The sequence below is a fragment of the Diabrotica virgifera genome, chromosome 9 (genome assembly GCF_917563875.1).
Source record: "Diabrotica virgifera virgifera chromosome 9, PGI_DIABVI_V3a".
Taxonomy (NCBI): Eukaryota; Metazoa; Arthropoda; class Insecta; order Coleoptera; family Chrysomelidae; genus Diabrotica; species Diabrotica virgifera.
In genome coordinates, this window is record NC_065451.1 from 109,679,912 (window position 1) to 109,707,872 (window position 27,961).

A 27,961-nucleotide genomic window follows, 5' to 3' on the forward strand; every position below is an offset into this window, starting at 1 on the left:
CTTGTCGACATTCATGATTCCACCAAGGAACTGGATGGAATTTACTATTGAAGTTAATTTTTCCAATATTTTTATCTGCTGAATCTATTATTAGTTTTGTAATGAAATTCTCTTCGTTCACATTACTATTTTCATTTATGGCATGCAAGTTGCGTTCGATATGATTTTGAAATTTCGTCCAATCCTCATTTTTTAAGTTCCATTTTGCTTCTGGTATAGCTGTAGATGCATCTTCGTTATGGATTAAAATAGGATAATGGTCGCTGTCGTATGGCTCTGGTAATACATCCCATGAAAGTGTATGCGTTATTGATGGTTCACATATAGATAGGTCGATAGCAGAACCCTCGCCCGTTCTTATGTACGGGCGGGTATCTTGTCCATCATTAAGTAAATTTAGGTCGAGTTTTTCCAGAAGTACTTCTATTTTTCTACCAAGATGTGTTAATTTTTTTGAACCCCATAAAGGATTATGTGCGTTGAAGTCCCCGACAATTAATCGTGGAGGAGGTATTTGTTCTAAAAGATCCGATATTTCGTTATGGTTAAGTTCTTGATTGGGGGGGGATGTATATGTTACATACGGAAAAACTAGTTACGTCTTTGATTCTGACTGCAATTGCCTCAATGTTTGTTTCTAGTGGTATTGCTGTGCTATTAATGTCGTCCTTTCTGTATATGGCTACTCCTCCACTGGCGATTTTAGCATGTTGTCGATTTTTAAAGAAACAATTAAAGTTTTTTAGTTTATGTGCAGTGTTGTTTTTAAAATTAGTTTCTTGTAAACATAGAATCATTGGTCTGTATTTTGAGATTAGTATTTGCAACATTTCTAAATGGGTGTAATACCCATTCAGATTCCATTGAATTAAACTAGTGAATGATATTGATATTTTAATATGTGTCCGTAGAGGTGTCGCTTTCTGGTTCGGTATGGAAGTCCGGATCAATCTGTCGTAAAATTTTATTTCTTATTCGGGTGCATGTACTTTTAATTTTTCGGTCAATTAGTTTAGGATAAATTTTTGTCAGTAGGTCTGTAACTTCAGAAATTTCATTGGTATACATTTTTGTAATGCTTATTGGGTCGGAAGAGCCTGTACAATTTTCGAAGAAATCTATTAGTTGATCATAGTTTAAGGGATAACTGGAATTTTGGTCTCTAAATAATTCTTCTGTAGGTTTCAGCATTTCCTCTAACGTCTTTTTTGGTTTATTGCCTTGGTTTAATTTAGTCTTTTTCTCTTTGTTTTTTGGTACTTCGAAAGCGTGTTCTGATGAAGGAGTTGGAGAACGCTCAGAAACTGTGCGTTTTTGTGATATTGGATCTGATTTTATTTGGTTAGTTTGGAGTTCTGTGCTTAGTGTTTCATTTTGTACAACTTGATCGTTAAGTTCGGTTTTATTTTGTGGGATGCCACTCGATAGTTCTTTAGTCGCCTGATTGTAATTATTTTCAATAGAGTTCTCACCTGATTCTGTATTTTGAGGAATTGAAGTGGTGTCACCTGATACAGATGCCTTTGTTGCACAGTATTTTGCTGAATGCTTGGTGTTTTTGCATATATGACAAGTCTGGTTGTCTAAAGATATCCATATTCTATATGATGTGTCCTCGTGGGTTATAATAAAAGAATCGGGTAAGGTATGGTTGGTTAAAGGGGATATATAGGTTTGTCGCCTAAAGCTTAATATATGCTGGAACTCAGGACTGGAAGTCCCTATACGGAGAAATGATAAGGGTGACAAAAGATTGACACCAAGTGCTTGCAATTCGGATTCTAAGATTGAGTGTGGAATAGATGGACATACACCTGAGAGTACTAGTCGTTAGCTGGGTGTGATTAGTCGTCGTGCTTGTAAGAGTTGTTGATTAACTTTGATTTTTCCGTGGTTGGTAATAAAGTCGTCCACTAATGTTTCATTTGCTAAGTAAATGCACATTCTGTTGTTGGATAGCTTTGAACAGAAAATAATATTTATTGGTCGAATAATTTGGCTTAAACTGTGGAGGTAATCTTCAATTTTGGTGTTGTCAATTGCGTCGAACACAATTGCTTGGTTTCTTGATGAAAAAACATTACCGGTTGGTTGTCTGGTTACGGAAGAGTAGCTTTTAGGTTCTAGAGATTGTTGGTCTGGTGTAGAAGTAGGTTTAGTTGACGCAGATGAGGATGCCATGATGTAGAAATTGATATTTTGTATGACAAAATATAAATTATTTGGGGCCAGTAAATACTGGCCTATTTTTGAAGTCGTCTATAATATGTATTTAAATAAAGTCACCTTACCAATGTTTATCGTTAAAATAACACATTCACAAAACGCGTTTTTAACTTTTGCAAAAACTGTAAGCGAATATTAATTAGAATTTAACGTCTTTCTAGAATTAGAATTTAACTCGTCGGCTGGTATGATAAGACTCTCGATGTAATCTTTAAAATGTACTCTCCGTAACTTTTGAACCGTTTATTTTAGTAGGATTATGTATAGGACCTTTTTTATTTAAAATTGAATGTAGAACTTTTTTGTATGGAAGGTTGAAGGTTGTTCATGCTAAACCGCATAATTTTAGAAATATTGACGAAAAACGTAAAAAACTACGAATTTACCGATTTCTCCCCCTCTCTCCCCCAAACCCGACGCTCAAAATGGTGTGACTTTTTTCTGAACATTATGTGGACTATATAGAACAATAATTTGGTGTTGGAGGATAACTTTCACTTTGGATGTCTGGGTTTGGGTCTAGTTATACCATACTAATAAACACCATAATATACAATAACATAAGTTACGGAGATATTCCAGCACGAAACCTGAGACAGTTTTTAAAAGAAAATAAAACACAGAATTTTTTTTTCTTCAAACTTACAGTTGAATTGGCTTGTCTGGTTTTTCTGTAGTTTCAAAAAAATGGTGCATCTGAGACGAGCTAAAAAGTTTTATATAAATCATCAAGAATTGTTGACAATATGTCAAGAAAAGGAAAATGTCGGAAGTATTGTTTCAGATTTAGCCATACGGCTCACACTCCCTCTAAGGGGAGAATTGACTCATCCCAGATACCTACGGTATCAAAAGGATTGAGCTCTGGTGGGACTCTTTCCGTGTTATCGAGCCCTAGGTGACTTGGTATGCTGGAGTTTCTCCCAGAAGTTTTCGTACGCATCTGGCCGTCGCAAGTAGTACAGCTTTCTGCATGGTCTTATAAAGGTGTTCATTTAGACCCAGCTTTTTTATGCTTTCGAGGAGGGTCTTCGGAATGACTCCAGTAGTAGACATAATAATCGGTATCGTCTGGGTACTTTGCATTCTCCATTGCCTTCGTATTTGAATTTCCAGATCTCTGTACTTGGCGATCTTTTCAGTAAATTTACTACGTAGATTATTGTTGTTAGGTATCGCTACATCAATTGTCTTGTTAATTTATTAACTAGTACGAGATCTGGTCTATTATGTGCCACTGTTTGGTCTGTGAGCACAGTGCGGTCCCAATATAGCTTGTAGTTGCCATCCTCAAGCATACTCTCAGGGACGTATTGATAATACGGGAGATGGTCCGTTTGGAGAAGTCCCAACTTGATAGCTATCTCTTGATGAAGGATTTTCCCACTGCGGCATGCCGTTCCTTTTATTCAGTTGCAGCAAATGCCTGGCAGCCCCCTGTAAGATGTTGGATGGTTTCTTGGGCTTGACATCCATATCGGCATCTGTCGTTTTGAACCTGAGGGTCTTTGATGATATATTTCAGGTAATTTCTGGTTGGTATAACCTGATCCTGAATGGCCAGTAATGAACCCTCCGTTTCAGGGAACATCTTTCGTGATGTCAACCAATAGTTCGACGCTGTATTGTCGACATAGTCTTGTCGCCCGTGCAGTGGTTTACCCATCCACGTGCGCATTTTTTCGTCTTTAGTGAGGTGGTTTCTGCGCATTTCTGGTTCCCTCAGTTTGATCGGTGTTGTGTCATCTACTGCGCAAATAGCTCGATGTAGGGTAGATGTCTCAGCTTGCATCTGAAAATAAGTTCTTAAATTAGCAATTTGTTTATCTAATTGCTCACCTATATCCATAAGTCCTCTTCCTCCTAGATTCCGTGGTAATGTTGTTCTTTCTACTGCACTTTTAGGATGGTGTTTTTGTGCCTTTGTGAGGTGGGTTCGTACTTTTCGCTGAAGATTTTCTATATCTGTTTTTGTCCACTTAACAATACCAAATGAATATCTAAGTGCGGAACAAGCGTAGGTGTTAAGTGCCTTAAACAAATTTTTACTGTTAAGCTGCGAACGAAGCAGCTGTTTTATCCTTCGTATAAACTCAGTAGTTATTTCAGTTTTCATTTGCTTATGGTCAATTTTCCGCGCCTGCTTTACTCCAAGATATTTATATATATATCGTTTTCACCCATGGCCTCGATGTTCTGGCCATTTTGCATATCGAATCCACCGGGCTGTACCTTTCCTCTGACTATATTCAAAACACGGCACTTGTCTAGGCCGAACTGCATATTAATATCATTAGAGAATGTTTCTACTGTTTTTAGCATCTGTTCTAGATTGGCTCGAGTAGAAGCCATTCATTTCAAATCATCCATATACAACAGATGATTAAGCTTCGCTACTATAGTATTGTTGTTTTTAATGCTAAAACCTGAGTCAGTGGAGTTTAATAGCTGTGATAGAGGGTTCATAGCCAAACAGAACCACAATGGACTCAGCGAGTCTCCTTGAAACAGACCTCGGTTGATTGCGATATTTTCCGTTTCGATATTGTTTTCACCAGGTATTTGGAGGTGAATTTTAGTCTTCCAACTTGTCATTATATGCCTTAAAAAAGTCACTATGTTATCATCGATTTTGTATATTCTCAATATATCTATAAGCCATTCATGCGGCACTGAATCAAAGGCCTTTTTGTAGTCAATAAAGGCAATAAAGAGGTTCCTTTTTTTGGTGAATGCCTGGTTAGAAATGACTGAGTCGATGATAAGTTGTTCTTTACAACCCATAGAACCCTTAGCGCATCCTTTCTGTTGAGGCTCTATGATATTGTTTAGAGCACAGTGTTGGTAGATACGCTGGGTTATACAGGATGTGATCAATTTATACAAAGTTGGAAGACAAGTAATTGGGCGGTACTTGGCTGGATCTTGGGTGTTATTTTGATCCTTCGGTATTAAAGAAGTGGTTCCCTGAGTTAGAAATGATGGTATTTCCTGCGGGTTAGAAATAACATGATTAATTAATGTTGATAAGCCCTCATGAATGCTCCAAAACTTCTTAAGCCAGAAGTTCTGAACTCCGTCTGGTCCAGGAGATTTCCAGTTATGAAGCTCTTTGATGATATTTGAGACCTCTTCAGTAGTGAACGGTTCGTAGTTAGCTGTGACGTAGTGGTGACAGTTGTGCGTCGTATCTTCTATCCAGCCAGCATTGTTGTTAAGAGCAGCTGGTGTGGAAAGTTGATTTCCCCAAAACTCATGAATCTCTTCTTGGTTTGGATAAGACTTGTCGACACTTTCTACGGTGGAGTTGAGTTTTCGGTAGAACGCCTTCTCAGAGTTCTCAAAAAGTGCATTATCACATTTTCGGTTGTTACTAACTTTATACCTTCTTAATCGTCCTGAATAGACGGAGAGTTTTTGTTTTAATGTATCCAGACACTGTTGGGCTGTGTTATTTTCTGGATCGTATATCGAGTGTCTTGCAGTGCTCCGCATTATTTCTTCAGCTCTCTTAATGACTTTTCTACTTGTTACACCTCTTATATATTCTGTAACTTGACCAATATCCCTACGCAGTAATTCAATTTTTCCGAGAAGTCTTTTTTCCCAGGGTGCAATTCTGTTACCAGTCCTTCCGTTATTAGTGCCCCGTCGTGTTCTGATCTTAACGCCCATTACATTAGCAATTGCTGTTGCTGCACAGTAGATTAGCATATGCAGATATTCCAATGTGTGGGCTTCTACAACATAATTGGGTAGGACTTCAGTGTTCACAATTTGTAACAGCGCACCTAGTTTCTTACAAGAGTTTATTCGTGGTAGCGGTGGTCTGCTAAATGGATTTGTTCCATTAAACTCTTGTACGGCACGAGCCATTTCGTTTGCTAGACTATCGCGCAACTCGTTGTTTTCCTGCTGTGTATTGTCAGGTTGAGTTTCTGGTATGGGAATCTCAGGAATCTGCTCATCAAGGATTTCATTAGGGACTTGATCTAAAACTAGCCCTTGGTTGTTAATTTCCTGTTCGACTTCGCTTTTGATCGTATTGCGTCTAGCCTCTGGGATAAGGTTGTTTCTTATGATTACCCGGTATTGATCTGATACTCTCTGCTCCGATACTTGAATATCTGGGTACTCCCTGCAAATTCGGCATACAGCTGTTGTCTGTAGCCAATCGTTTCTTGACCGAGGTTTGTCACCTTATAATAGAAGCGCAAAATGCTTTCGTTAATGGACACAGTCCATTTCATGCGCTGCCTCTCATGCCTTTCATGCTTGTTTTATTATTATTATTATCCGTTATCCCGTTATTTATAGCGTTCTTCGCCTTCCGGTTCCCAGTTTCCAGCTTCCTCGGTCGTTCCATTCGCCAGGATGGAGATTCCTTTCCGACATTGCCTTCTGAATGCCGCCTAGTCTAGCCAGGATTGCGGCCTTCCTCTATTCCTTCTTTCCCTTGGTGTCCATTTTAAAATTTGTTTTGACAGCCTGTCGTCGTTCATTCTTTTTACATAACCATATACCAGATCAGTCCAGATCAGTTGTCTACTTTGAATTTCGTCTATGATGGTTGACTTGACTTCCATTATATTTCTGATTTGGTCATTTTGTATTCTTTCAAGCCTTGATTTTCTAGCCGATCTTCTCCTGAAGTCCATTTTCAATGCGACGTCGTTCCAGGGATTTAGTAAGTAACCGTGTTTTGTATCCATAGAGCACTATACTTTTAAAGATTTGGTTAAAGATAACATGTTTTTTATTAGATAGTTTTTTTATCCGTAGCATCGGGCTTAGGCATCCAATCACCCTTTATCCTTTTACGATTTTTGGCTCTATCTCTTTTTCGGTGCGCTCAGTCTTGTTGATTGTTGGTCACAAATATAATATATTCCTCACAGTTCTTGATTGTTTCATGTTCATGTTTGAACATGAAACATTTGAGCTACTGTTTTTGACTACCTACAAAACCTTCCGCTTCCAAAAACACCAGTGCAGGAAATGTTATATCTCAGGAAACTATGGCTTTATGTGTTTTGTGTCCACGATTTGAAAACAAATTGGGCAAACTTTTACACGCATCATTCAGGCGAAAACGTCTAAATTTATGATAACTAAAAGATATTTAGATATTTACTATTCTGCCCATAAAGGCTGCAGACTCAAAACACATAGATGGTTTTCTGAAACACAGATTTCCACTTTAAAAATGGGTGATTCCTTCGTCACCTATTACCAGAGTAAACAGTGAAAAATGCCAATAAACGAGAAAAAGATGGAAGATATTCGGAAAATAATTTCACCAGAATAAAAAACCGTTAAACGCCGTAAAAATGAGGGGCTCATACAATATCCCAACTGCAAAAGAACTGATATGATATGAATATCACGTGGCGCGAAAATGTATTTTCATTTTGATGGAAAATAAAATATAGTTTTATTTAAAAAATGTTTCCATAATATTTGCTAAATTTGAATTAAAACGCGCCACCAAAGAGCTTCAAAATGCAAACTGTATCAAAGTGGCGCGTTTTACTTCAAATTTAGCAAATATTATGGAAAAAGTATTTTAAAATAAAACTAGAATTTTATTTTCCATCAAAATGAAAACACCTTTTCGCGCAACGTAATATTCATATCAGTTCTTTTGTAGCTGGAATATTGTATGCACAACTCACTTTTACGGCGTTTAGCGGTTTTTTATTCTTTTATTGGGAGTTTTTTAAAGTTATTTTTATAAATTACATGTATGAAGTTGAATGTAATGTTTCTCAGTTACATGCAAAGCGTTATAAATGGTCGTGTTTCTCGCATTATCTCCCAAATAATCTAGTGTCCCTCGAATGTACATTAGATTTTTTTCTATTCAAAATAGATTGAAAAAAAATATGGGGATGGCCGGTAAATGAACTCAGATTGCCCTGTCTAATTTGGCATTGGAACCACTACAACTACATAAACCAATTCGGCGATAATCGTTAAATGGATTATACTTTTGGCGCTCGATAATTTCGAAACGGCTTAACCGATTTTGAGCAGTAAACACGAGTTTGAAACGTATTGACGGTAGTATCTTATGCATCCAAGGTCAAGTATAATAATTGAAGGTATTACAGAAATGATTGAGCTTAAAAAGCCATTTTTCCCATAGGAAATAGATTTGACCACATTTATGAAGCCGATAACTTAAAAATTCGAATTTTCCCAGATATAAGGTATACACAGTTCGACGCGTCTAGAGTCCTACTACAAACGCTCAGTGATTGAATTGTCGAAAAACCAAAATTTTCAAAGTTTAGTTTTTGGGCTATACTGAGCCGTGTGTATGTCTGACCCTGATCGCTTAGGCACCATTTGAAAGATTAACTTCCCGCTATTGATTTGGTGTTTTTGAAGTTTTCGTGTCTCTCCTTAAACTTCAGATATATACCCCCAAAAAATATGCCGTTTTGTACCTACCGAGTCCTATAGCTGGCTTATGGGTGGTCGAAAATCACAGACTACACCGGTTCTGAATCGGCCCTTACTCCCTCTTAAAGCACAGAAAAAAATTTAGATCGGTGTAACTTTTCCACACACATACATACATACATACATACATACATACGTACATACATACATACATACATACATACAAACATGTTCCCCTTTTTAAATAGACATTGGTTCATATTTCTGACCTCGGTAACTTTTGTATGGTATAACCGATTTTCAAAATTAAACATGCTTGGAAAGATAAAGATCAGTACTATCAGAAGCCGCAAAGGTCGGACTTAAATTTTGACATATGGATGGGCGAGTCTTTTCATAAACTTTAAGATGGGATTTGCCCCAATTTTCAATTCAGTCAGATTTAGAAAATCAAAAATTTCGTGTATATAAAATATAATGTCGCATATACAGGGGTTATGCGGCATTGACAAGAACTGCTGTTCTCTGGGATATGTTCCAGTAGATAAAATATAATTTTACGAAAATATTCTAAAGGCTGTATGACACTATGCATTTTCTTGTATCATTTCTAATATCGTTTCTGATATTAGAAAGTTATATACATTTTCTTGTATCGTTTCTTGTACGTACATAATTTGTGCCCTGTATGACACTATGCAAGTTCTTGTATCGAAAATTGTATGTAATTTGGCACGTGATTGGTCGAAATTTTGTTTGCCACCCTGTGCCACGTTACATTGGTATGGTAGTACTGCGTCTACAGCTGATTTTAAGGATTTTATAAACTTTATATATGTTTTAAATATTAAAATTTATAAACTTTTAAAAACTTATAAATTTAACATTTTAATGTTAACCAGAATTTAACCAAGTTACCATTGGTAACAGTTAAAAATCTTGCAAATAAATATTTTATGACGATGAATAATTCTATTTACCAATAGAAATATATTATTATATTATGTGGTAATAGTACCTAACTCAGTACTAACTCAGTAGCCAACTACTTGTAGACACGAAAATATTGGCGAGTTTATGTGACTCAGTTGCACTTTATTATACTCTGTTACTAGACTCATTTCTGGTTACAATGGTTATATACCCACGCTAGCGCTCGGGACCGGCTAGTGACTGAAAATTTTGAAGAAACGACGGCATAAGCGCGCTGTGTATCAGTAGCGCTGTTACCAGATTTAAAATTGGTGACAGTACCTATAAAAAGTGTGCGTGCAGTTAACCATGGATGAGTGTCGTTTCTTAATCGATCAACTACTTGAAAAGTAATTCTCCTTGTATAATTTTGAAGAAAAAAATGAGATTAAAAATGAAAGACCTAGTTTAAACAATTTAAAAAAGGAATCAACAAAAGTAGTTCGATATTTTAAATTTAGTTGGTAGAGTGAAAATCCTTGGTTATATTATGGTTGCAAGAAAAATATACTGTATTGTTGACCATGTCTTCTGGTTTCTACAGAAAAATGGGTGGACCAGTTTCACGATTTAAATAGTGTTAGATTTTTAAAAAGGAGACATGAAATTTCTCCGTTACCTACATGTAAGATGTATACCCAATTTGATTCAGTTTTGTAATACAAAAATCAAAAGTTCTCTTAACCAAGCTTTTAAAGCAAATATTGCTAAACATAATGAGTTTGTTAAAAAATAGATAGGTATATCCTTAGCACACTTATAATAGATACTGTATGTTTTTGGGCCAAACAAGAACTAGCGTTTCGTGGTCATTTTGAGTGCGACGACTCTGACAATCGAGGCAATTACAGGGAATTGTTAACATTAATTGCCAAAAAAGATCAAAAATTTTGTCAACATCTAGAAATTTTGTCAACATCTGTTTTTTCGAGAGTTTCAAGTGATATACAAAATGATATTATTTTGTATTTTTGTCGAAAATTTTTGCAATCCTTTGTTGAATTTTATTAGAAATTTTTGTAGATCCGATAAACAAAATTTCACGTTAACTGAATTAGTAAGAAGAGGAGCCCAAATTTAAAGACAGATGAGAGAACAAGAATGAACAAGATTATATTCGATTCCTTTTTGTAAACTTTAAGATAAATTCATGTTGTTTTATAATCTAAATTTAACCCTCACGCACAAGTTGTAGTCCATGTGACTAACAACTTCAGTGAAAAACTGGGTTTATTTATTATGTACTAGGTTGCTACAAATAAACTCTATTATTATTATCAGATTTAGTCATACGGCTCACACTCCCTCTAAGGGGAAAATTTACTCATCCCAGATACCTACGGTATCAAAGGATTGAGCTCTGGTGGGACTCTTTCCGTGTTATCGAGCCCTAGGTGACTTGGAATGCAGGTGTATCTCCCAGAAATTTTCGTACGCATCTGGCCGTCGCGAGTAGTACAGCTTTCTGCATGGTCTTATAAAGATGTTCATTCAGACCCAGCTTTTTTATGCTTTCGAGGAGGGTCTTCGGAATGACTCCAGTAGTAGAAATAATAATCGGTATCGTCTGGGTACTTTGCATTCTCCATTGCCTTCGTATTTGAATTTCTAGATCTCTGTATTTGGCGATCTTTTCAGTAAATTTACTACGTAGATTATTGTTGTTAGGTATCGCCACATCAATTAGTGTTGTTTGTCTTGTTAATTTATTAACTAGTACGAGATCTGGTCTATTATGTGCCACTGTTTGGTCTGTGAGCACAGTGCGGTCCCAGTATAGCTTGTAGTTGCCATCCTCAAGCATACTCTCAGGGACGTATTGATAATACGGGAGATGGTCTGTTTGGAGAAGTCCCAGCTTGATAGCTATCTCTTGATGAAGGATTTTTGCTACTGCATCATGCCGTTCCTTGTATTCAGTTGCAGCAAATGCCTGGCAGCCCCCTGTAAGATGTTGGATGGTTTCTTGGGCTTGACATCCATATCGGCATCTGTCGTTTTGAACCTGAGGGTCTTTGATGATATATTTCAGGTAATTTCTGGTTGGTATAACCTGATCCTGAATGGCCAGTAATGAACCCTCCGTTTCAGGGAACATCTTTCCTGATGTCAACCAGTAGTTCGACGCTATATTGTCGACATAGTCTTGGCTGACTTCATTGGGATGTCGCCCGTGCAGAGGTTTACCCATCCAGGCGCGCACTTTTTCGTCCTTAGTAAGGTGGTTTATGCGCATTTCTGGTTCCCTCAGTTTGATCGGTGTTGTGTCATCTACTGCGAAGATAGCGCGATGTAGAGTAGATGTCTCAGCCTGCATCTGAAAATAAGTTCTTAAATTAGCAATTTGTTTATCTAATTGCTCACCTATATCCATAAGTCCTCTTCCTCCTAGATTCCGTGGTAATGTTGTTCTTTCTACTGCACTTTTAGGATGGTGTTTTTGTGCCTTTGTGAGGTGTGTTCGCACTTTTCGCTGAAGAGCTTCTATATCTGTTTTTGTCCACTTAACAATACCAAATGAGTAGCTAAGCGCGGAACATGCGTAGGTGTTTAGTGCCTTAAACAAATTTCTACTGTTAAGGTGTGAGCGAAGCAGCTGTTTTACCCTTCGTATAAACTCAGTAGTTATCTCTGTTTTCATTTGTTTATGGTCAATTTTCCGCGCTTGCTTTACTCCAAGATATTTGTACATATCGTTTTCACCCATGGCCTCGATGTTCTGGCCATTTTGCATATCGAATCCTCCGGGCTGTACTTTTCCTTTGACTATATTTAAAATACGGCACTTGTCTAGTCCGAAGTGCATACTAATATCATTAGAAAAAGTTTCTACAGTTTTTAGCATCTCGTCGAGTTGGTTTCGAGTGGAAGCCATTAATTTCAAATCATCCATGTACAATAAATGATTAAGCTTCGCCACCACATTGTTGTTATTTTTGATGCTAAAACCTGCATGTGTCGAGTTCAATAGCTGAGATAGTGGGTTCATAGCTAGACAGAACCACAGAGGACTCAACGAATCTCCTTGAAACAGGCCCCGGCTGATTGCGATATTTTCAGTTTCGATGTTACTTTCACCAGGTATTTGAAGGTGAATTCTAGTTTTCCACTCTGTCATTATATTATTATCCAGATTTAGCCATACGGCTCACACTCCCTCTAAGGGGAAAATTGACTCATCCCAGATACCTACGGTATCAAAAGGATTGAGCTCTGGTGGGACTCTTTCCGTGTTATCGAGCCCTAGGTGACTTGGAATGCAGGTGTATCTCCCAGAAATGTTCGTACGCATCTGGCCGTCGCGAGTAGTACAGCTTTCTGCATGGTCTTATAAAGATGTTCATTCAGACCCAGCTTTTTTATGCTTTCGAGGAGGGTCTTCGGAATGACTCCAGTAGTAGACATAATAATCGGTATCGTCTGGGTACTTTGCATTCTCCATTGCCTCCGTATTTGAATTTCTAGATCTCTGTACTTGGCGATCTTTTCAGTAAATTTACTACGTAGATTATTGTTGTTAGGTATCGCCACATCAATTAGTGTTGTTTGTCTTGTTAATTTATTAACTAGTACGAGATCTGGTCTATTATGTGCCACTGTTTGGTCTGTGAGCACAGTGCGGTCCCAGTATAGCTTGTAGTTGCCATCCTCAAGCATACTCTCAGGGACGTATTGATAATACGGGAGATGCTCTGTTTGGAGAAGTCCCAGCTTGATAGCTATCTCTTGATGAAGGATTTTTCCCACTGCGTCATGCCGTTCCTTGTATTCAGTTGCAGCAAATGCCTGGCAGCCCCCTGTAAGATGTTGGATGGTTTCTTGGGCTTGACATCCATATCGGCATCTGTCGTTTTGAACCTGAGGGTCTTTGATGATATATTTCAGGTAATTTCTGGTTGGTATAACCTGATCCTGAATGGCCAGTAATGAACCCTCCGTCTCAGGGAACATCTTTCCTGATGTCAACCAGTAGTTCGACGCTATATTGTCGACATAATCTTGGCTGACTTCATTGGGATGTCGCCCGTGCAGAGGTTTACCCATCCAGGCGCGCACTTTTTCGTCCTTAGTAAGGTGGTTTATGCGCATTTCTGGTTCCCTCAGTTTGATCGGTGTTGTGTCATCTACTGCGCAGATAGCGCGATGTAGAGTAGATGTCTCAGCCTGCATCTGAAAATAAGTTCTTAAATTAGCAATTTGTTTATCTAATTGCTCACCTATATCCATAAGTCCTCTTCCTCCTAGATTCCGTGGTAATGTTGTTCTTTCTACTGTACTTTTAGGATGGTGTTTTTGTGCCTTTGTGAGGTGTGTTCGTACTTTTCGCTAAAGAGCTTCTATATCTGTTTTTGTCCACTTTACAATACCAAATGAGTAGCTAAGCGCGGAACATGCGTAGGTGTTTAGTGCCTTAAACAAATTTCTACTGTTAAGGTGTGAGCGAAGCAGCTGTTTTACCCTTCGTATAAACTCAGTAGTTATCTCTGTTTTCATTTGTTTATGGTCAATTTTCCGCGCTTGCTTTACTCCAAGATATTTATACATATCGTTTTCACCCATGGCCTCGATGTTCTGGCCACTTTGCATATCGAATCCTCCGGGCTGTACTTTTCCTCTGACTATATTTAAAATACGACACTTATCTAGTCCGAAGTGCATATTAATATCATTAGAAAAAGTTTCTACAGTTTTTAGCATCTCGTCGAGTTGGTTTCGAGTGGAAGCCATTAATTTCAAATCATCCATGTACAATAAATGATTAAGCTTCGCCACCACATTGTTGTTATTTTTGATGCTAAAACCTGCATCTGAGGAGTTCAATAGCTGAGATAGTGGGTTCATAGCTAGACAGAACCACAGAGGACTCAACGAATCTCCTTGAAACAGGCCCCGGCTGATTACGATATTTTCAGTTTCGATGTTACTTTCACCAGGTATTTGTAGGTGAATTCTAGTTTTCCACTCTGTCATTATATGTTGTAAAAAGGTCACTATATTATCATCGACTTTATATATTCTCAATATATCTATAAGCCATTCATGCGGCACTGAATCAAAGGCCTTCTTGTAATCAATAAAAGCAGTAAATAGATTCCTCTTTTTGGAATATGCTTGATTAGAAATGACTGAGTCGATGATAAGTTGTTCTTTGCAACCCATGGAACCCTTAGCGCATCCTTTCTGTTGAGGCTCTATGATATTGTTCAGAGCACAGTGTTGGTAGATACGCCGGGCTACACAGGATGTGACCAATTTATACAAAGTTGGAAGGCAAGTAATTGGGCGGTATTTTGCTGGATCTTGGGTGTTATTTTGATCCTTCGGTATTAAATAAGTGGTTCCCTGAGTTAGGAATGATGGTATATCCTGCGGATTAGAAATAACATGATTAATTAGTGTTGATAAGCATTCATGAGCACTCGAGAACTTCTTGAGCCAAAAGTTTTGAACTCCGTCTGGTCCAGGAGATTTCCAGTTATGAAGCTCTTTGATGATATTTGAGACTTCTTCAGTGGTGAAGGGTTCGTAGAGAGTAGTAGTGTAGTGTTGGCAGTTCTGTACCGCATCTTCTATCCATCCAGCATTGTTGTTAAGAGCAGCTGGTGTGGAAAGTTGATTTCCCCAAAACTCATGAATTTCTTCTTGGCTTGGGTAAGACTTATCGAGATTTTCTACGGTGGAATTGAGTTTCCGATAGAACGCCTTCTCAGCAGTCTCAAAAAGGGCATTGTCGGATTTTCGGTTGTTACTCACTTTGTACCTTCTTAGTCGTCCTGAATAAACTGAGAGTCTTTGTTTTAATGTATCCAGGCACTGTTGGGCTGTGTTGTTTTCTGGATCGTATCTTGAGTGTCTTGCAGTATTCCGTATTATTTCTTCAGCTCTCCTGATGACTCTTGTACTTCTTACACCTCGTATATATTCTGTGACTTGACCAATATCCCTACGCAGCAATTCAATCTTTCCGAGCAGTCTTTTTTCCCAGGGCGCAATTCTGTTACCAGTCCTTCCGTTGTTAGTACCCCGTCGTGTTCTGATCTTAACGCCCATTACATTAGCAATTGCTGTTGCTGCACAGTAGATTAGCATGTGCAAATATTCTAATGTGTGGGCTTCTACGACATAATTGGGTAGGACTTCAGTGTTCACAATTTGTAACAGCACCCCTAGTTTCTTACAAGAGTTTATTCGTGGTAGCGGTGGTCTGCTAAGTGGGTTCGTTCCATTAAACTCCTGTACAGCACGTGCCATTTCGCTTACTAGGTTATCATGTAGCTCGTTGTTTTCCTGCTCTGTATTGTCAGGTTGAGTTTCTTGTATGGCAAGCTCAGGAATCTGCTCATGAACTTCATTGGGGACTTGATCTTCAATTAAAACATCGTTATGAATCTCCCGTTCGACTTCGCTTCTGATGATATTGCGTCTAGTCTCTGGGATAAGGTTGTTTCTTATAATTACCCGGTATTGGTCTGATACTCGTTGCTCCGATACTTGAATATCTGGGTACGTCCTGCAAAATTCGGCATACAGCTGTTGTCGGTAGCCGATTGTTTCTTGGCCGAGGTTTGTCACCTTGTAGTAGAAGCGCAAAATGTTTTCATTAATGGACACAGTCCATTTCATGCGCTGCCTCGGCCGTCCCGCTTGAGTGAGCGCCGGCTGATGATCCAGCGCAGCACCTTCGGCGGGTGGAGCTCTTGTTGTTGTTTGGCTCGCTTGTGGTTGTGGTTGTGGTTGGGCTGTAGCTGATTGTATGACAGGGGCCCGCCTCCTCAACACCCTGCCACCGACGTCCCGCATGCTGTCACGTCCAGCGCCGGCTCCAGACGTGCCCTGGCGATCCCCAGGCAGCGATCCTAAACATACATTATTATTCTCCATTCTCATGGGTGTGCATTTTATACCTACTGCCAGGTGTCAGTTTTTGTTCCACGGCAAGTATCCCTGCTACTCTCTGGGTACTGGCGCTACGAATACCCAGAAAGCATCCCCCATTCGCAGGGGGCCGCGCCTGATAGAAGAACTGACAAAAACTCCCACAGATTATTATTATTATCCAGATTTAGCCATACGGCTCACACTCCCTCTAAGGGGAAAATTGACTCATCCCAGATACCTACGGTATCAAAAGGATTGAGCTCTGGTGGGACTCTTTCCGTGTTGTCGAGCCCTAGGTGACTTGGTATGCAGGTGTATCTCCCAAAAATTTTCGTACACATCTGGCCGTTGCGAGTAGTACAGCTTTCTGCATGGTCTTGTAGAGATGTTCATTTAGACCCAGCCTTTTTATGCTTTCGAGGAGGTTCTTCGGAATGACTCCAGTAGTAGACATAACAATAGGTATCGTCTGGGTACTTTGCATTCTCCATTGCCTTCGTATTTGAATCTCTAGATCTCTGTACTTGGCGATCTTTTCAGTGAATTTACTGCGTAGATTATTGTTGTTAGGTATCGCCACATCAATTAGTGTTGTTTGTCTTGTTAATTTATTAACTAGTACGAGATCTGGTCTATTATGTGCCACTGTTTGGTCTGTGAGCACAGTGCGGTCCCAGTATAGCTTGTAGTTGCCATCCTCAAGCATACTCTCAGGGACGTATTGATAATACGGGAGATGGTCCGTTTGGAGAAGTCCCAGCTTGATAGCTAACTCTTGATGAAGGATTTTTCCCACTGCGTCATGCCGTTCCTTGTATTCAGTTGCAGCAAATGCCTGGCAGCCCCCTGTAAGATGTTGGATGGTTTCTTGGGCTTGACATCCATATCGGCATCTGTCGTTTTGAACCTGAGGGTCTTTGATGATATATTTCAGGTAGTTTCTGGTTGGTATAACCTGATCCTGAATGGCCAGTAATGAACCCTCCGTTTCAGGGAACATCTTTCCTGATGTCAACCAGTAGTTCGACGCTATATTGTCGACATAATCTTGGCTGACCTCATTGGGATGTCGCCCGTGCAAAGGTTTACCCATCCAGGCGCGCACTTTTTCGTCCTTAGTAAGGTGGTTTATGCGCAGTTCTGCTTCCCTCAGTTTGATCGGTGTTGTGTCATCTACTGCGCAGATAGCGCGATGTAGAGTAGATGTCTCAGCCTGCATCTGAAAATAAGTTCTTAAATTAGCAATTTGTTTATCTAATTGCTCACCTATATCCATAAGTCCTCTTCCTCCTAAATACCGGGGTAATGTCGTTCGTTCTACTGCACTTTTAGGGTGGTGTTTTTGTGCCTTTGTGAGGTGTGTTCGTACTTTTCGCTGAAGATTTTCTATATCCGTTTTTGTCCACTTAACAATACCAAATGAATAGCTAAGCGCGGAACAAGCGTAGGTGTTTAGTGCCTTAAACAAATTTTTACTGTTAAGCTGTGACCTAAGCAGCTGTTTTACCCTTCTTATAAACTCAGTAGTGATCTCAGTTTTCATTTGCTTATGGTCAATTTTCCGCGCCTGCTTTACTCCAAGATATTTGTACATATCGTTGTCGCCCATGGCCTCGATGTTCTGGCCATTTTGCATATCGAATCCACCGGGCTGTACCTTTCCTCTGACTATATTCAAAACACGGCACTTGTCTAGACCGAACTGCATACTAATATCATTAGAAAATGTTTCTACAATTTTTAGCATCTCTTCTAGGTGTTCTCGAGTGGAAGCCATTAATTTCAAATCATCCATATACAACAGATGATTGAGCTTCGCTACCACAGTATTATTGCTTTTAATGCTAAAACCTGAGTCAGTGGAGTTTAATAGCTGGGAAAGGGGGTTCAAAGCTAAACAGAACCACAATGGACTCAACGAGTCTCCTTGAAATAGGCCCCGGTTGATTGCGATATTTTCGGTTTCGATATTGTTTTCACCAGGTATTTGGAGGTGAATTTTAGTCTTCCAATCTCTCATTATATGCCTTAAAATTATTATTATTATTATTATTATTATTATTATTATTAAGCTACACTCACCGGCACAAAATTCCGCCACCCAAAATTTTTGATTAAGTTTGACAATTTATAACTTTATTATTTGTGCTCCGATTTTCAAGATTCTTGCACCAGTGGTTAGGTACATGTATTCATATTGTTTGGTATTATTCCGTAAAAAAAATTTGCTTGCATGTCATTGTACAGGGGTGAAAGAAAGCGTTGTATTTTCTCCTAATTTTAAAAAATTCTGTGGAAAATGGAATAGTTGATTTTGTTATATTTTCCCGGAGGCATCACCAATATTTTGTTTTTTGAATTATCCGAATATCTTTTTTCTTGTAAGAGCTGTACCATTTTTTGTAAATAAAAACACTGATTGACTCATACAATTGAGGTTGGATTGATAAGATTAGAATGGCCCGCATGCAGCCCAGATCTCAATCATATTGAGCATTTATGGGATGAATAAGAAAGCTATTTGCCGTCATCCTAGGCCTCCAGAAAATTTGGTACAGTTATGGCCCTGGTAGAGGAATATCGGGCTATTCCCCAGGCAAGGAAAACACATCTTTATTAGATGCTAAGCAGATTGCGAGCAGTCGTTGCTACAAGAGGTGGACATAACCGCTATTGAATTGTTTTGTTTTGTTAATTTTAGTGCGTTTGATATTTTTAATTAAATAAACCTTCAAAGCAGTGTTTTTAATTACAGCTCTTACAAGAAAAGAGATATTCAGATAATTCAAAAAACAAGACCTTAGCGATACCTCCAGGATAATACAAAAGGAGTATGAAACAAAATCAGCCCTCCATTTTTTCCACAGAATTTTTTAAAGTTAGGAGAAAAAACGACGCTTACATTCACCCCCGTATAATGCCATCTACGCAAAAATTTTTTGTTACCGAAATAATAGCAATTGACATCAATACATGTACCTACAAACTCGTGCAAGAATCTTGAAAATCGAAGTACAAATAATAAAGTTATAGATTGTCAAACTTAATCAAAAATTTTGGGTGACAGAATTTTGTGCCGGTGAGTGTATATATACATTTAGCCATATCTTAATTTTTTTAAATAAGATTTTTTGCATCTGGTTTTGGTAACACTTCAGAAAAAATCACGCGTCGCCACTGCTATGCATTTTTTGGCATATCAGAAATGATACAAGAAAATGCATAGTGTCATTTTTTTTTTTCGAATCCTGAAAAAACGAAAAAATATTTTTGAAAAATTTAGACGCAGAATGAAATATTATAGTATTCTCGATGGTTCAAAGTCCCTGAGAACTACTATAATGTTTATTTTAATAAATCACAGATCACAGTGGGGAAAAAGAGAGACAATTTAGTGTGATTTTTAATTTCAAATATATCATTCAAACGAAACTTTTTGTTTATTCTAATGGCCTGTCAGCCCTCGGTAATAATCTAATCTTTCATTCTGCCTTTAAATTTTTCAAAAATACTTATTAGTTTTCTCAGGATTCGAAAAAAATAAATGCGCTTAAAAAGAGTTCGACCGAAATTTTGCGCCTACGCTCTCAAAAAGGATTAAAGTATTATACATTTTTGTAATCAGTATTTCAAAAGCTGTTAAATGAGGTGTCACATGATGTACTTTACCATTTAAAAAAATCAAAGTTATGCCTGTCACCTGAAGAGGGATCGCGTAAAGTTCGAAACGTTGATGCTATAATATACTATAATTAGTTTAAAAATCGACCTGTCCGAGCGTTTTGCTTATATTTTTAAAATAAATAAGTTAACAGGGGGGTAACACTTATTCCACCGCACTGTATACAGTACCTGGCCAAATTATTAGGCCAAGTAAGGAAAAATTTACTATATTATGAAGTTATTTTTCTCATGATTATGAACATATTTGAAAAAAATACTGTTGTGTTTCTTTTATGTTATGTTTTTGTGGATATTAACTTTAAGGTGCGTATCCATTAGGTTTGCTGCTCCGCGCTCCCTGCAACTGCTCCAATCGATACGGTATGCGCTCCTCTACATATAAATCGCCACCGATTGGAGCGCCGAGCGGAGCGCGAACCTAATGGATACGTACCTTTACCTGTAAAGGAACGCATGTCGTATCGATTGGAGCAGTTGCAAAGAGCGCGGAGCAGTACACCTAATGGATACGCACCTTAAAGTTAATATGCACAAAAAAAGAACGCACCTTAAAGTTACAGGGAGCGCAGAGCAGCGAACCTAATGGATATGCACCTCAAGAGTTCATATCCACAAAAAAGGAATAAAACAATATTTTTTCAAATATATTCATAATCATGAGAGAAATAACTTCATATAGTAAATTGTTCCTTGCTTGGCCTAATAATTTGGCCAGGTACTGTGTGTATATCCACGAAACCCGCCAAATTTTAAATTAAGACACCTCCACCGACCACTCACAGCAAACGTAAGCCACAAATTTGTAGGTAGAGCCATGATTCGCAAAATTAAATTCCAACAGAGGGCGCTCAAAATTTCAAAGATGGACGACAACGCTAGGAAAACAATTCATTTTGTCATTTGAATTCACAGTTCTAAAACGTTAAATTAAAATCATTTACAGGAGTGTTTTGCCAAAGTAACCACTAAGTTTTGCAACTAAGACATCTTATAACTTAAAGACGACTCAAAATTATGTTTAATCTGTATGCATTCATTAAAATTTGATGCTAACTACTGATTTGTTTTTTACTTTTTTTCATAAAAAAATCTGGCCCCCGATAATCACACAGCGTTCTAAAAATTATTAATCTATCTTAGGATTTCTAATTTTGTTTTTAATTTAATTAATAGGTGCACTACAGCTTATTTTACACCGACAGATAACAATTTTTAATTAAATAAAAACTGGAAACTAAGTAGGTGAATTTATTTTATAATAATTGTGTTCTGGAAATTACGAAGTGGTCGGGATATTTTTCATAACAATGTACATTCTATGTACAGAATATATACTACATTTTATTCATTTATTTAATTTTGCAGTCGCTTAAACATTAAAAATACTACGTTTAATACAAACGTTAAATTAACAAAATGTGTGATTTGGCATTGGTTAATTTAGGTCATTACGTAGAGTATAATAGGAATGAATACTAAGGAACACTGCAATAGTTTTTTTAAGTCGAAAGTATTGTTAATTACAACATAAACTGGCCGCAAATATGTACACAAGTTAATGGCAAAGTCAATGTTTTCCTTGAGTTGATGCTTTTCAAATTTGCCACCAGGCGTCGCCCACTTTGCGGTTCCTCGCCAATACTATAAATAAAGAGATAGTAGGGAGTTTTTGTGCACACAAATACGTAAACGTAACCCATCTTTTTGACATATACGCTTGCGCATTAATGGTTGAACTCCCGTATCTCGATGCGTATTACCTAAAGTAGCGCTCTGATACGTACGTGAGAACGCATCCCTATCGAGACGAAAGTCACCGAATGCACACGAGGATCTTGCCCGATTGGCGATTACCTACCAATGGCTACCAAATGAACATTTCATCAGCGTACTACCCGTTTATAAATATTTAAGGTTATTATTGGTTATTGGTTTAGTCTAATTGAGTAAAATTATTCTGTCTTTGTAACTGGAAATTGGAACTTCATAATAGATTTAAAATTTTATTGTTTTCAAGTTGTCTATTAATAAAGCAAAACAAACAAATCTTGTATTAATTTAAGAAATACTGTGATCACCACAATTAATAACTTGATAAATAAATGACCTAATTTCTGTAAAATTTTCAAATAAATATGAACAAACTATTTACATTATACTGGAATTCTGATGTAGGTACAATAATTTACAACTAAAACGTAGGTATAAACAAAAATAAAAAAATTTTAACCTAAGGAAAAATAATATTTTTATATTTAAATAGAAGCAATAAAAACCATACAATTTCATCATTCATTTATCTTTTTTTTTTACATTTGTATATTAATTGTATATTGTGTGAACATTGTTTTATTTTTTTAATGTCAACGGAATTTAAAAATTACTTTACGATTTGCTTTACGTTACGTTAAGGCAGTCACAAAAACTACCTATTTTAACGTTCATCCTCTACGACACGTTAGTGGCTTTACGTATACGGAGATGCGTACGTTACGTAGCAACAAAAACTCCCTAGTATTTTCCCGTTGCGCAAAATACGTCCGAGTTCGCGCATTGATTACGTAACTGGAGACCGGAAGTTGAATTTGAATTCTTGTTAAAGTTAAATGGGATTTGTATGGATTATGTGATGAAATTATTCAATTAGCAAAATAACATTAAACTTCAATGTATTCGAAAAGAATTTAGAGTCGAGATTCCAGTCAAAATAACTGTCAAAGATAAAATATAAAATACAACCGCGAACAATTCAAAGTATAATCGGACATTACGAATGATTACGAACCATTACGAACTTGCCGGTCTCCAGTTACGTCACGACTTCCGGATGTGCAATATATTATCTTGTTATTTATAGTATCATGGGTAGAGCTAAAGTTCTTATGGAAATCCAACGTTGCCAGTTGATCTTGAGAAAACTGTCATCTGTCATTAGTGTCATTTATGAAAAGTGATTTATTTTTTATTTTTTGCTTGCCTTGTTTTCTGTTTTGTTGCCCTTGCCACAGTGTATTTTATTTCAGTTGCTTTTTAAGTTTTTTTATTAAGGGTTTAGGCGCAAAATTTCGGCTCCAATGCTTTTTAAATGCATTAATTTTTTGCGAATACTGAGAAAACTAATAAATATTTTTGAAAAATTTAAACACAGAATGAAAGATTACATTATTACCGAGGGCTGAAAGTCCCTTAGAATAAACAAATTTTTTTAATGAGATACGTATTTAAAATTAAAAATCACACATTTTCTGTTTTTTTTTTCACAACTGTAACTTATTAAAATAAACATTATGGAAGTTTTCAGGGACTTTCGGCCCTCGGTAATAACGTAATCTTTCATTCTGCCCTTAAATTTTTCAAAAATACTTATTAGTTTTCTCAGAATTAAAAAAAAATAAATGCATTTAAAAAGCATTAGAGCCGAAATTTTGCGCCTACGCCCTTAATGGCATAGACATTAGTCATTCAGTCAGTTGTAATAACAAATATACAATCCTATCCTTAATGCAATACAATAATAATAATCCCATACAATACTGGTACAATAAAGGACAATAAAATGGATATCGGATAAGATGTACATTTAGAATAAAAAAAGGATTCAAATCTAAACTGAAATCATAAAAGATTTCATGCTCGCATACAAATCTTATGGAAATGTGCATGTGTCTGACAAGAAACCTATAATTTATATTTTTGTTGTGAGCCCCTAGCCAGCAGACTGGATATTGAATGGTGCATGTATATTAAGTTTGATTAAATTTTTATAGAGGCAGTTTAAATGCTGTTAAAACTTAGTGCCTACATTCAAAAAAGATATGATCAAGATCACCCTGTTTCCTGCAATGTTTGCAATTATCGTCTTCAATTACATTTATTTTAAATAAATGAGTTACCTATATTGTTTTTTGAGTTATATTGAAGTTATTAAGAGTAACTAGGTTTTTTATATAAAAAAATTTAGATGAAGTCTAAGATGAAGACGAAATTTAGGATGAAGTCTCTGACAATATTAGAATAGTTCGCTTTGGAAAGAAAAATAAAAATGGGCACCATCCATTTAAAGTGTTCTTATCTTCAACTGAAAATGTTCAGACAGCAGACATGCAGTTCTTAAACAGAAACACATTGACCATGCTAAAACCATCTTTATCAGCATTGATCAACCCCTAATAAAGGGAAGGTACTTGAATCTGTATATAAAGTTTGAGCTTTTGTCTCCTCAGGAAGTAGGGGACAGATACGGTATTATAATATCCCAAAGGTAATTCAAAAAACCTCTAAGCCACAATGACTTGGGCAAGCTCTCCATTTTTATTGAAAATGGTAGAGGACTTCGGACTAAATTGACAACTCTGACTCTAAATGTTTCTAACAGCTACTTTGATGTGATCATATTTACTGAAACATGGTTAACACCTGATACAAGCGATGCTGAAATTGGTTTATTTAATTACGATATCTGCAGCATCTAGCGATGCTGAAATTGGTTTATTTAATTACGATATCTACACACAAGAATCCATTAATTTCGACAGTGGAGGTGGTGTGTTAATAGCTGTTAAACAAGTTTTATCCCATCAGATGTTTCTGCTGGACAGGTGTTTGTTCAAATGAACAACAAAAATCATATTGACACCAAATGAGGATGCTATAATGGTAGATAGACTTTTTTATAAAAAATGAATGCATTGAGAAGAAAATTGAATTAATAAGACTTGCTTCAGCAAGTGTATACATTGAAAGAACTATACAATGGCTAAAATCTTTAAAAATCAAAGTACAAGTTACTTTATTCCTATTAAATAGTTTCCTTATATGAACTGATATAAATATTATTTGAGGTATTGTTAACCTTTTTACAACAATACTTAGTAATGATAAAAATTAATTTATGTGTACAGTAGAACCCTGATTGTCCGTGCTCCTCGGGGTCAGACGTGGCATGGATAATTGAAATTTATTTCTTATATAATAATATAATACATATATTATATACATACATATGTACCTACCATAAAAAGATAATAGAAAAAATTAATCTTTCATTACGAGTCTTCTTCTTGGCTTACAGAGTTTCCGTCGAGTGAATTAAGGTGACGCTATTTTGATACAACCTCAAAAATGCAACTTCGGTATTAGAAAACCATAGCACGGATAATCAGGGTTCTACTGTATATATTATCTGAATTCACAGATGATATGAGTGTAGTCAAGTGTGAATATTCTTTTCAAGTAAAAGTACTTATAAGAAATAAAACAATATTTTAAAACAAGTTTTTTACTTATATAATTGGAATAAAACTGATAATACATTGTAAAAAATATACCTCTACCAAAATTTTTAACATTTCTTGTATAAATTCTACATCAAATGGTACTTTAAACTTTAATAAGAAATGTGGACTTATCAAATGGACAAAACACTACAAAATAACATATTTGTAGTCCTGTAAGTAGCAATTGCACTTGTCCATAAATACATATGATTTTTCTTTAACATAATATTGTTTTCCCTCAATTATGCATAAATATTTAAGGTCACGTAAAATTGATTGCATAGATTTTGTTTTACCTGCAAGAGGACAGCTTATTTCTAGACATTTTCCGGAAACAATTCCATTGACACTGCCAGTCATACTAAAGGTAGAGTTCCGCACCAAGCGACCGAGACAGGAGACCGCGACAGGCGACAGATAGGTCACGATAGACGATAGTTGGTCGCTGGTCTCGGTCACGGGCTGCAGAACTACCCTGATATAGGCCCGATTGTACATTGGCGGCTTAAGCTATGGCTTAGTTGAACCGGGTTCAATTTTGAGCGTCGGTTTAACTTCATTCGGGTTGTTCAATGCCGAGTTCAGTTAAGCCGAGGTTCATACAAATTTTGGTAAGGTTGGCAACGTAAGGCATGCGTATTCAAAGCAATTCCCGTCAATTCTCGACATAAATTTTCCCGCCATTTATGTATTATTATTTGGTTTTTGTCAATATAATTCTTTTATTACTGTTATTAGTTTAATCGGTATTTTCTATCGTTTAGTTTATCAGTTTAATCAATTTCCTACGTTAAATTTGTGAACAGACCATTTGAATAGGTATTATAAGTATTAGGATATTGCAATGTGTTTATTTTCTTTTTGTAAAAAACTGTTTTTATATAAGTGTTTTTTTCTACACTGGACGCAAAAAAGCCTTCCAATTTCACCTCTCAAAAAGAAATATTGGTATCTTTGGCCAAATAATAAAGCAGAATTGTACAAAATAGAATGAAACAAATAACCCCCAAAATTTTAAAGAAGTTATCAAAGCCATTGATTGTAGCAGATAGTAAGAAATTTTTATAAATATCTAATAGTTGTTGTATGTATTAGTTTAAATTTCTAAATTAACAAAGTATTCATGCATAAGATTTTCAACCTCCTCCTACGTTTGACAAATTGTACTTCTCATGATTCTCTAGACTATAGACAGTTAGATTTACTACATTTTGGCTAATGTTATTGCTACTTCTTCTTCTTTATGTAGTATGGGCAAAGGGTTATTAAAAAGCATTGCAATATTGTGTATCATTGATGTTCCAATTACAATTGAATGGGCCTTCCGAATAAAAGTGCCATGTGATTCGTTTTTAAGAAATCGAACAAAAACTGTTAAAATTATAATAATGGTAAATTTATACATTTTAAGGATTAGTAATTAATTACTTCAGCTTAGTACCATCTGTTTAATTTCAGTACTTAAATTACATCTCAACTGAACTAACTTTTCTTCGTCATTGATATTTTATGGACTTTACGGTCTTTAAATGTACCTATATTCTTCTTAATATATTCGTCATGCTTTGACTGGCTGATTGACATATAGTCCATGCCATTAAAAAGGATTAGTAATACAGTACAGTTATTTACAAACTGTATTAATAACTAACCCTTAAATGTGTAAATTTACCAATATTCCAATTTTAACAGTTTTTGTTCGATTTCTTAAAAACGAATCACATGGCACTTAACAATTGTTATTCGGTAGACCCATTCAACTGTGTCTATGCATTCTGCATTCTCATTGTGCCTCATTAAATAAAATTTCAGCTTGTGATGAAGGATTGCGTAAGGGTGTTATCAGGTTTTCTTGACTCCGTAACCACTATCACCAAAGAAGATACTAATTCAATCTTCACATTCTCTTCTCATAAATATTTAACTGTTTACAGCTATGATTTCAAATTCACTCAAAAATGTTAATATTTGCCTTATTCTAGGGAAGTAGGTAGGTAATTTAAATAATTTTAGAAGGTAAATTAGTTTGTAATTATTATTAAATAAAGTGATAATATGTACCTACATAAGCATGGTACAAATATAATTAATTTAAGATTTATTAATAAATTATGTACATCTAATTTAATAAATTAACAAAATCGTTTTCTACATTTGCTTCAAAATCATTCACAAGTTGCAAAAAGGAGCCTGTTGCTTAAAACCAGTGATATGGGCCCACTTCACTGCACAAAACCTTAATTTAAGGCAATAAAAACAATGTTCTTAGAAGATACAGCTTGGTTCTTGAAATGTCAATAACAAATTTGCCACTTGTTTTCGTTCTCGTTCTTACCTATCTGTTCGATTTTTTATTCTATGAGCAATACTAGTTTCATACAAATAGTGAACAGTGAACAGATATCCAAAATCTTTGCAACAATGCATAATGCATTATCCTTCCATTTTCAAAATGATTTTCTCTAGACCTACACTGTTTCTGTGTTCTCCTTCCTTCTAGAATATTTACCATTTCC

At 36.4% G+C, this 27,961-nt stretch overlaps 1 protein-coding gene and 1 long non-coding RNA gene across 2 annotated transcripts; one reads left to right on the top strand and one right to left on the bottom strand.

Annotated features, from left to right (window-relative positions):
• Positions 1 to 10,895: 10,895 nt before the first annotated feature.
• LOC126892371 (uncharacterized) lies at positions 10,896 to 17,508 on the bottom strand. The gene is made up of 2 exons (XM_050661896.1): positions 16,724 to 17,508; positions 10,896 to 10,943 (listed from the first exon to the last, which is right to left on the bottom strand). The coding sequence occupies exon 1, from the start codon at positions 17,483 to 17,485 to the stop codon at positions 16,778 to 16,780; it is 708 nt and encodes a 235-aa protein (XP_050517853.1). The 5' UTR covers positions 17,486 to 17,508; the 3' UTR covers positions 10,896 to 10,943; positions 16,724 to 16,777.
• An 8,422-nt stretch (positions 17,509 to 25,930) lies between these two features.
• On the top strand, positions 25,931 to 27,860 carry LOC126892382 (uncharacterized). The gene is made up of 2 exons (XR_007700809.1): positions 25,931 to 26,264; positions 27,258 to 27,860. It is a non-coding gene; the product is annotated as an uncharacterized LOC126892382 (long non-coding RNA).
• The last annotated feature ends 101 nt before the right edge of the window (positions 27,861 to 27,961 follow it).

What these genes read in the sequence shown, in the direction of transcription:
- LOC126892371 (XM_050661896.1), bottom strand. Translation starts at nt 17,485, where the DNA reads ATGTTCCCTGAAACGGAGGGTTCATTACTGGCCATTCAGGATCAGGTT.